Source organism: Culicoides brevitarsis, chromosome 2, assembly GCF_036172545.1.
Source record: "Culicoides brevitarsis isolate CSIRO-B50_1 chromosome 2, AGI_CSIRO_Cbre_v1, whole genome shotgun sequence".
Taxonomy (NCBI): domain Eukaryota; kingdom Metazoa; phylum Arthropoda; class Insecta; order Diptera; family Ceratopogonidae; genus Culicoides; species Culicoides brevitarsis.
The window spans coordinates 42,597,283-42,607,330 of NC_087086.1; the positions used below are offsets into that span (position 1 = coordinate 42,597,283).

The following is a 10,048-nucleotide window of genomic DNA, read 5'->3' on the forward strand; positions in this document are numbered from 1 at the left end:
ATGTGTTGATTGGATGATGACGGAATTGATGTGAGTGCATTCAAGGTGAAGATTGCATATTTGATGATTTGAAAATAGACGATTTAACGTGTCTAAAGTTGTTGTTTTATATTGAAGGATCGATTTTTTCAATGCTTTATGTCGATTGAAACATTCTTTTTCTTCTTATTTTAAATACCGTAATATAGATAATGCTAAGAGAAACAAAAAATTAAAAAAAAAATATTATTTTATGCTAAAATTAATCAAAAATTATGGAAAGTTTCTTTGAATGTCATTTTGGATAGTTTTTGGAATTTTCGAAATTTTCAATCAAATTTATATTTAAAAAAAGTATTTTAAACAAAAACTGTTCAGAGAGTTTTAAATTTCGTTGAGATAACAGATTTTTCAATTGTTTTAGAATTATCTACAATACGGTATTTTTCAATTGAATATTTTTTTTCATATACTCATACAAAAACTTTTTATATCTTTTCATTGACAGGTATTACATTATCGCACAACCAACAACTAACAGTTTTCAGTGTACTTCAACAACAAGCAGATGTAACGAGAAAAAGAAAACGGAAAAGAAACATTTCAATTTATTCGTTTTTGCCCGATCGTAGCTCCCTTTTCTACTTTTTTTATAACTTTTGTAAGAAAAACGGCTTCCAACGTAGGAGTTGTGTTAGCAATAAGAAAAAATCGCAAATTTTTTCATCAGCTTTAACATTGCCGATATTTTTTCTATTGCTCCAATTTGAAATTGGCTTTGCATCTGTGTTGGGGCTAACAACGACGATGTCGACAACAATTTTAGTAAATACTGAACCAGGTCAAAATTTAACATTAGCAGCGAGTACAGCCACAACAATTGTAAATAATAGCAGCAGAAACAGCAATAGTAGAAATGATAAAAATAAAAATATTTTTGGAGAAGACGCGTATCGTCGACAACACCATTTCTACGACAAGCAATTACAATCAGACCAACCACAATTGTTGCCACTAATACAGCAGCAACCATGCTCCATTTCGGAGTTGACGTGCACAAATGGAAAATGTGTTCCGCTGAATAAATATTGTGATAATACAAATGACTGCGGGGATTCGAGTGATGAACCACGTTTTTGTACAAGTAAGTATTTCTTTTTTCCCGTTTTTAAACTTCTTATGTTTAAAAATATTTTGCTCAATATTTACGCTTTCATGGGTGAACAAAAGTGCACGAGTTGAAATTTAAATAAACACACCTACGAATAGTTTTCTCAATTTCACTTATATTGAAATTCTTCACAATCTTTATTTTATTTGAAAAGTGAAGAGCTATGACAAATTTAATTTTTCCTTTGTTATTTTTGTACATTGCTCGAACTGAATTCTACTTTTGAATTTTTAAGCCTTTTATTGCATAAAAACATTTAAATCATAATAAAAATGAAAATCTTGTTTATTTATGTACCGTTTGGTAAAGAGACACAACGTCGAAATGAAATATAGTGAAAAAAGATATAAGAAGAAAGATGTACAAAAATAATGAAAGGTAGACGTGAAAAGTTTTGTAATAAGAAGATTTTTAAATATTTGTTTGGCGAATATTAAGTTTCTCAATCAAAAATTAAAACCTATTTAAGTATAAAGTGTGTCAACTATTTTTTTTTCTGAATTTTCTTAAAGTTTTTTTTTTTATTTTTTTTCTAAAATGAAATTTATTAAGTTGGGCGTATAAAGTGCTTTTAAATTTATTGCAAAGCGAAATTTCACGCTGTTAAACAAGAGAACTCATACAAAACTAAACAAATCTAAATTTAATATAAGAACAAAAGTAAAAAAGGAACAAAATATTTCATCCAACAGCAAATACACATATTTAACTTAAAGGGGTAGTGTTCGTTTTCCAAAACGATTTCTTTGTTATTGTGTATGTGAAATGAACAGGAATGGTTTCATTCTGATATGATTTCATTCTATTCTATATTTTTCCTTCAATTGTGCGCCAGCTATAAAAATAGCATTTTGTGTATGTGATCAGAATGAAAGAGTAGTTAGTTAGGATGCACGTTCAGGTGTCCGGCATGTGAACTGATGTGTGTAAAAAATAAATGATAAAATTGCAGTAAATATGGGTATGGATGTCGGTAAATGACCTATTCTTCATTTCTAACTAAAGCGAAGGGCGGACAACTTTAGATTAAAAAAGATGATATTTTTGAGCATCAATTTTCTAAATTCTCTAATGAATTATAAAGCTTTAAGTCGACAGGAAAAAGTAACTAATGAGAATTTTATAATATACAATTAAAAGTATGATTTAAACATTAAACTTAAAACTTTTCATTTTTCAGAGTGTAATCGAACGTATCATGGTACCGTTGGACTTACATACAATTTGGAATTGCATCGACCAAAGGAAGACAAAATTCCGTACGTGTGTTTGTTGAATTTTACCGCAAGCGGAGGAATACACGGTGATTTAGTTCAGGTAAGATTTCCAAAAGAAAAAAAAAGTATATAAAGTTTTTATGAGGTAAACTTTCGAACCAACAACCTTTTAGTACCGTGAAATCTTTTTGTCTCTTGAATGTTTTTTTTTATTTTATTTAAAATTTACTCTGAAATAAGCTCAATTTATGGAACAAGACATGCGAAATTTATGATGATTAATGCAAATATTTAAAACAGACTCTTTTTCTCTTGTATTTGCAATTCAAAGCACACAAGAGACATTTACAAATCAAATATCAAAGTTGCTTGGAAAAAGGTTACACAAATTCCCATTATTTGATGAGTGGCTTTCACTATACGGTTTTTAGATTCTTCTTTAATGAACCACATTTCTCACAACGTTACACAAAATGTTTTGAATGCCATAAAAGTAATCTAATTCAATCGAGATAGAAGGCACTATACCGCTTTCTATCTGATGTTTTGTCTTTGAAGAACGAACAAATAGAGTATACACGAAACTTTAATCAAATAATCGTAAAATGTTAACGAGTCTCGTTTTAAACAGCAATAAGTAGAGTTTAGGGAATCAAAAAACAAGTTTTAAAACTTACCCTATATTTCCTATTCGTAGATCTACAATGTGTTTTACTATTTGTTGTCCTGTGAAATTATGAGCTAAAATTAGAATTGGAAATATTACAGTTTTTTACTTACCTCGATTATTTTCGCATTAATAACGTGTTTAATGGTACAGTCCATTATGAAATCATAAAATTTGAGATATTTCTTTAAATGATAATATATGGCAAATAACTTTTGTTTAAAAAAATTCGTTTTTTTGTAGATCACACTTGACAGCTTCACAATCGGAAAATTTACATCGTACACAGAAAATGGTTGTCCCGACGGTTATTTACAGATATCTGAACAATCGCGAATTAGTGTAGGCGGTAAGTGGTGCGGCAATGGATGGGGACCATCAATTATCTATAGCGAAACACGCACACTTGTGTTAGCTGTTAAGTTGTTCAAGTAAGTATTCATTAAACTTTTCTTGTCGCTCGTTAAATACCCTTCAAAAAAATAAGAAAAACGTCGTCTTTGTCTCGTCATCAACATATTTATAATACTTTCGAATTCAATAACACGCGCCAGACGTACGAGAAAACGAAGAAGAAAAGATCGAAAGATAAATAGTTGTCCTGTGAAATTGATGACTTGTCGTTTATTTTATATTATATTAAAATATTGTCGACGTTTTGAACATAAATTTTCTTCTTTTCGCATTGTCTGCTCGAACTCGTAGCACGTATACACAAATCGATCTCCAAATCTAACTTTCTTTCCCTTTGACAGATTGTCAAGAGAGAACGATGGATACAATTTTGACTTTCGGATTCGCTACAAAGTGTTACCCCGCGAAAAAGCTGTTGTTCGTTACGGAGGCATCAAATATGAAGGTCAGTATAATATTTAAAAAACAAAACTTTTACTTACAACTTTGCATTGCAGAAATCGTTCCATGGATTGACTCACGCGAAAATAGCGGAATGAATGTTACTGCTTATCTCGAACACTTTTATGGCAATTACAATCATAAATTAGAAAAACAATTCCATCAAGACAAGTCATTAGTAAGCGGATTCGAAGGAAAATCAAATCGATATGTCAATTATACAGAACCAAAGTACTATTTAGGTAAGTTTTTAATTAAGAAAAATGAAAAATTTTAATTACGATTTTTGTTTTTAGGAGACTTAATGCCCGGAACATATTGTTCTCGCATCTTCAGTAATTGTGACAAAAAAGCTTGTCGCTTACAGTCTCCGAATTTTCCCGGAGTGTATCCGCGAAATTTGACATGTTATTATGCAGTGCGTCAACACGATGTACCTGTCGGCAAACATGCGTTGATAATCATGCGACAGCCAAAAGGAAATCTTGTGTGGATTAACTCGGAAACACAAGCTTCCATTAAATCAAAGTCAGATAAGGATAAATTTGTGCCGAAAATTCAAACATGGGATGAATGTGATAATGTTCAGGTATATATATCTTTTTTTCATTTTTTTTTAAATAGTTGAGTTATAATAAATATTATATTTATAAAACTCATGGTTGGCAACAAAAACTGTCTCATTTCCCATATTTTTTGATTTCATTATACTATTTGTATACATATAGATAGAGTTTATCTTTCTGGATATTTTAATTAAAACAAACCATCGCCACATCATATATCGTTTGTTTGCTCATTCGTACATTTAATTATAATTATTATCATTATGGGACTGTTCCTTGTTTGAAATGTCATTTTTTTAATGTTTTCATATGGAATGAGGCATGAATTGGTATTGATTTACTTCTGCATCACTTTACTATAAATACAAATTATGTTTGTTAAATCTTTTTTTATTTTTGTATAAAAAGGTATTAACAAATATAAATTTTCATTATTATTGTTTCGAAGTAAATTATTTGTTTTCGCGTTCCATTTAAATCAAATTCCGTCGTTAAAACAATTTTGTTTTTTAATTAATTTTATTTTACATTTTATTAAACATTCCTTTTATTTTTTGTTAATTTTGTCTAACAGTAAAAATACTATTTTTTTCTTTTTTTATACTTTTTGACCTCTTTTCATGTTTTAATATACATGTTGTTTTCCTCTCTGTCTATCTTTTTTTCTCTAAATTCTTCGACATCTAATTTTCAACTGATCAAAAACAAACAAAAAATATCATTGAAATATAAACCGAATCAAACAAACAAACAACAACAGCAGCCAAGTAGGAAACGTAGATGGAGATCAACGGTAAACACATTTTTTGTTCGTTTTTCATACAAGCAATAATAAAAGTAAACATGAAAATAGTGCATTGAAAAAAGTTTCATGATTTACCTTTCACACCCATCCAACTCACAAGAGACATATTGCTGCTATTGTGTATAGAATGGCATCAATAATTGATGAAAAATAATCAAGCACACATGATTCCTACAATTAACACTTGCTATCCATTTTTGTGTTCTCTTTTATCATAATAGAACTTTTGAAACCTCTTATTATAATTTCATCTGTGTAAATATGTTTACAACTTTATTTAAAGCAGTTATGGGAATGTCAAGAAAATAAACTAAAGTAAAATTGGAGCTCACAATGATAAACATAGATAATTAAATAAAACTCTCGATTAACTCTCGGAACACATTATTATTGGATTTTCCATAAAATGATAAATTACGATACAAAATTTATCCTATTTTGCTTTGTGCTGTGTTGCACTTGCAAATTAACGAAAACGGCAAATCATCGACGGGGTAAAAACCCGATTTACGGTTTAAATTTAATTGGATAATAAATGCCGATTTGCGTATGCGATCGAACCTTTTGGCGAAACACAGATTATTTACACCGGGAATATGTTAATTAAAAATCGATGAATCACGTTGTTCTTGTCGTTTTACGGGAATGTTTTTATACAACAGTTGTGACTTGATTTTTAAAAGTTAAAATGCAATGAACACAAACAATGCAAATATTTATTGTTGGTTGTAGAAAAATCCTTATTTTATTCATTTATCACGGAAACATTTTATTTTAGAAGACAACAAGAAATTGAATAATTGTTCAAAGGCACTCAAATTAAATCACTGTTAAATGCTTTAAATAATCAATTTATTTGCATTTTAAACTTTTCTTGATTTTTGAATGCACTGAATGTTTTTATATGTATATAGTTGCTTTTTTCGATACCATTTTTTTTATTTCCATCATTTCATCTGCTTTTCTTCACATATTTGCACACCAATCTGGATGCTTTTTAGAGAAATTTTGCGAACATTTAAAACCACTTCGAAACTGTATTAATAAATAATGAATTTTGTATCTTGCGCGCACATAAAACATCAGGACTATGTAACAGTTTATGACGGATACACAACACGAGATCCAATTATATTGAAATTTTGCGGCGGAGGACAAGCATTACCCGCATCTATATCCAGCGGACCAGAACTTTTAGTCGAATTCACAACGTCACCCTTTGGGGTATTTACAAAACCACATCCAAACAATATAAATTCATTAAATGGATTTCAGCTGGAGGTAAGTTTTTTTCCATACATTTCTTACTTTGCTCACTGCATTTCTTGCAATTTGGAATTCATCCAAAATATATTACAACCATCGTTGATTGCTAAATACCTCCGAATAAAATACTGAAAGAATCAAGAGATATGATCGATCAGTCGTTGTAAATTAAAATGAATTGACAAGTTTGACATTTATTTTCATTATTATTATGGGTTGATTGTTGATAAGGGTAGAAAGTGTCTATTGAGCTTTTTATGTGGATTTACAGTTGATTGAAAGCTCTTTTTTCGTCTGTTGCGTCGTTTTTTTTTTTGTTTGAATGACTTGTTCTCTACTATATTCGTTAAAAAGAATGTTAAAAACATGAAAAACTGATTCTTTCGGTGCCCTAATTTTTTTTTGTGAAACGCATCCATCAATTTATGACAAATGGATAGTCCATTTTAAGAACAATTTTTTTCTTGGAAGCTGTATTTATTTTAATGAAACCCCTTTCACAATGATAATTGAATGAGTTTTCATATTTTTATATTAGATTGACGTTCGTTTTGTTGATCGAAAGAGTCCTACATATGCGAAGGACAAACGAAATTGTGAATTTAAGATTCGTGGAACAGGACATGGGATTTTAGAAAGCCCTCAACACTCGCTTCCTCCAAATAGTACATGTCTGTACCATTTACAGGTAAATTTGAATTCTAAAAATTTGATTTTAAGACATTTTTTTAAACTTTTTAATATTTTACAGGGAATTGAAAGTTCAACACGAAACTACGAGCAAATGCAATTAATGCGACGAGGAAACAATCCCTTACCGTCACGATTTAAAGTTTGGATTTCCATTTACAAGTTTGACTACTCACCAAAGTATGGTTTGACGGATGAAAATTCATTGCTTTTAGCACAACAAGAAGATTGTACGGGTATTTTAAGGATATGGGATGGTCCATTGAGAGAATTGCCGCATTGTAAAAATCCCGATTGGTATGAAATGAGTTCTCATTTATGTTACTGATTTCTTAACGACTCTTATTTAATATATGTTAGCACGAGAGAAGAAAAATCGCATAGCAAATACAGTCAAAACCAGACACATATGATGGCTCGTTTTTGCAGAGGCTCAATTCCCGGAAGTTGTGACCATTTTAGTACGAACGAATCTCATGTTCGACCATGTACGTTGAGCGAAAGTTTTGTTTCAAGCAGCGATTATGTCACTTTGGAAATGCGAAATACGGAAACGACAGTTTTACGCCCTCTCAACTTCAAATTAAAATATGAATTTGTTGATAATATGCAAGATGGTTTGCCCATCAGTGGCAATGAAAACGATTGTAATAGAAAATTCATGAGCTTTTCTATGGATAATAAGCGAGAGGCAGGAGTTTTTCGCGGAGTTAAAAACATTTTCTTCTTTGGGCGTGGCGGAAAAGTCAATATGAGGTAATAATATTGTTTTGTATTTCCCCTGTGACAAATGAAGTATTTATTGGCGGTTTCCATTACAGTTGCATCTATCGTTTTGAAGGTCAACGAGGCGAACGTGTTCGAATCGTTATAAATAAAATATCAACCGGAAACCGAACGTGTCAATCTAAAATTGATAAAGATATTAATCGATCCTATTGTTACGGCAATAGTAATGCAAAGTTGGAAATTATGGAACGACCATGGCATGAATCAATTTTATTTCCGCGCAGTTGTATTTGTAACACAACAAATACCTCTCATCTTCCTGTGGTTTTTACTTCGACAAGTCGTGAAGTTGAAGTGCATTTTACTGCGATAAATATGACACCGTACGATGATCCTGATAACATGTTTTTCGAAGGAACGTATGAGTTTTTGCCGGGACCAAAACATTGCAAGGAAGTTCGTCGTCGAAATGGGCCAAGCGGATTGATTGATTTAGCAAATGGAGAGGTAAGACACAATTTTTATCAAAAACTTAAAAATCGCAGTTATACATACTGAAAATATTTTCATCTTAACAGATTGAATGTCGTGATCGCCCATGGTTACTCGAAGCTAAAGCAGGACATTTTTTGTATTTACGATTGAAAGGTTTGTACCTCCGTCGTTACAATCCGAACGCACATCAACCATTTAACACAAGTATTCGAAATGACATTCCAATGAAATGCGATACCAAAGGAAGAGTAATTATTACAACAGGAGATGGTAAATATGCCATATTTGATTAAAAATTCATTGATATTTAAATATTTATTTTGACTTCAGGAGTTCAAATCACTGCTTGTCCTTTAGATCATGACACAAGTCACCGACATGTTGTAGAAGTTTTTAGTGCAGGATGGAATCGTCGGAATATTTATGAAGATAATAAATACTCACCGGTAATTTCAGTTGAATATTTGGAGCCAGTTGACGGTAATTACGCAGTTACTTGGCTCGAAATGCAGCGGAGATTACCGGAAGGAATGCGTAAGTATAATTTGACAAAAACTCTGTGTTTAACAAATATTATCGAAAAATTTTTTGCTAACTTTCAAATAGCACTCGAAGAATGTCAATACCAATGCCCTGAATTGAACGCCTGTGTCAATTCAACAATTATGTGTGATGGAGAAATTCACTGCCCATCGGGAGCGGATGAATCGTTTACTCATTGTTCCGCTCTCCTTAAACTTCCAACGGAAATATTAGCTGCCGTATTTGTTTTAATGTTGGTTTTGTGTTGCGGATGTTCAGCGTATATTTATAGGTAAGATTTTGGATTTCATTTGACAAAAAAAAAACATAAAAATTAAACGTCTTTCAGGAAAATTAAACGGAAATGTCGACGCACATCGGTATTACAGCAACGGCTCAAGTCACTTAGTTCCATGGATACTGCTGTGTTTGATGAGAAAGAAGTGATTTGCTGACAAAGCGACAATTCTGTACGATATGTGGAAATAGACAGAGTTACAACTGTTTGACTGCCCAAACTTCATTGCGAATCGTACAGAATTGTCTTCAACTTAAATACCTTTTAATATAATCATTCCATAAAACGTTGTTAATAACACTTTAATATTAAATTATACTACATTGATATTGTTCGAAAAAATTTCTATAAAACGTTTTAAAATAAATAAAAAAAAAAAATCTGGATATAAAATAAAAAGTGATAATACACTTGAATAGACTATAATATTTTAACGTTTATTATTACCTATAGTTTTATATCTGACAAAGTTAGAATAAAAAAAAAAAAAATCAAAGACTTACATTCATAAAAAAATAGAAAATAAGGTATAAATCTTAAATTATAAGAAATGGAATAAAATTCTATCCTACAAATTCGATATTCGAATGGTTGAATGTTGTTGTTACATAATGAATAATAAAGGAAGAAACTAATGATTCAATGAAACTTACTACCTTTCCTTTTCACTAAAAACGATTTTGATTTAAGTTTTAGTGTACAAATACTTTTATCGAAATAAAATCAAAATCATAAAGTTAATATACCTAATATTATTACCGAATTAAGAACTCGAGCTGCCATTAATC

At 30.7% G+C, this 10,048-nt stretch overlaps 1 protein-coding gene across 1 annotated transcript; it reads left to right on the top strand.

Moving 5' to 3' along the window:
- Positions 1–786: 786 nt before the first annotated feature.
- On the top strand, positions 787–9,471 carry LOC134829202 (uncharacterized). The gene is made up of 16 exons (XM_063842199.1): positions 787–1,123; positions 2,331–2,467; positions 3,278–3,465; positions 3,790–3,893; positions 3,946–4,131; positions 4,186–4,478; positions 5,219–5,248; positions 6,347–6,541; positions 7,065–7,214; positions 7,278–7,513; positions 7,577–7,972; positions 8,038–8,452; positions 8,524–8,710; positions 8,771–8,974; positions 9,047–9,254; positions 9,312–9,471. Exons 1-16 carry the CDS (start codon positions 787–789, stop codon positions 9,415–9,417), a joined length of 3,372 nt encoding a protein of 1,123 aa, XP_063698269.1. The 3' UTR covers positions 9,418–9,471.
- Positions 9,472–10,048: the final 577 nt, after the last annotated feature.

Coding starts and splice junctions, on each gene's coding strand:
- LOC134829202 (XM_063842199.1), top strand. CDS start 787: ATGTCGACAACAATTTTAGTAAATACTGAACCAGGTCAAAATTTAACA. Junction 8,975..9,046: donor GAGATTACCGGAAGGAATGC/GTAAGTATAATT, acceptor ACTTTCAAATAG/CACTCGAAGAATGTCAATAC. Junction 9,255..9,311: donor TGTTCAGCGTATATTTATAG/GTAAGATTTTGG, acceptor AACGTCTTTCAG/GAAAATTAAACGGAAATGTC.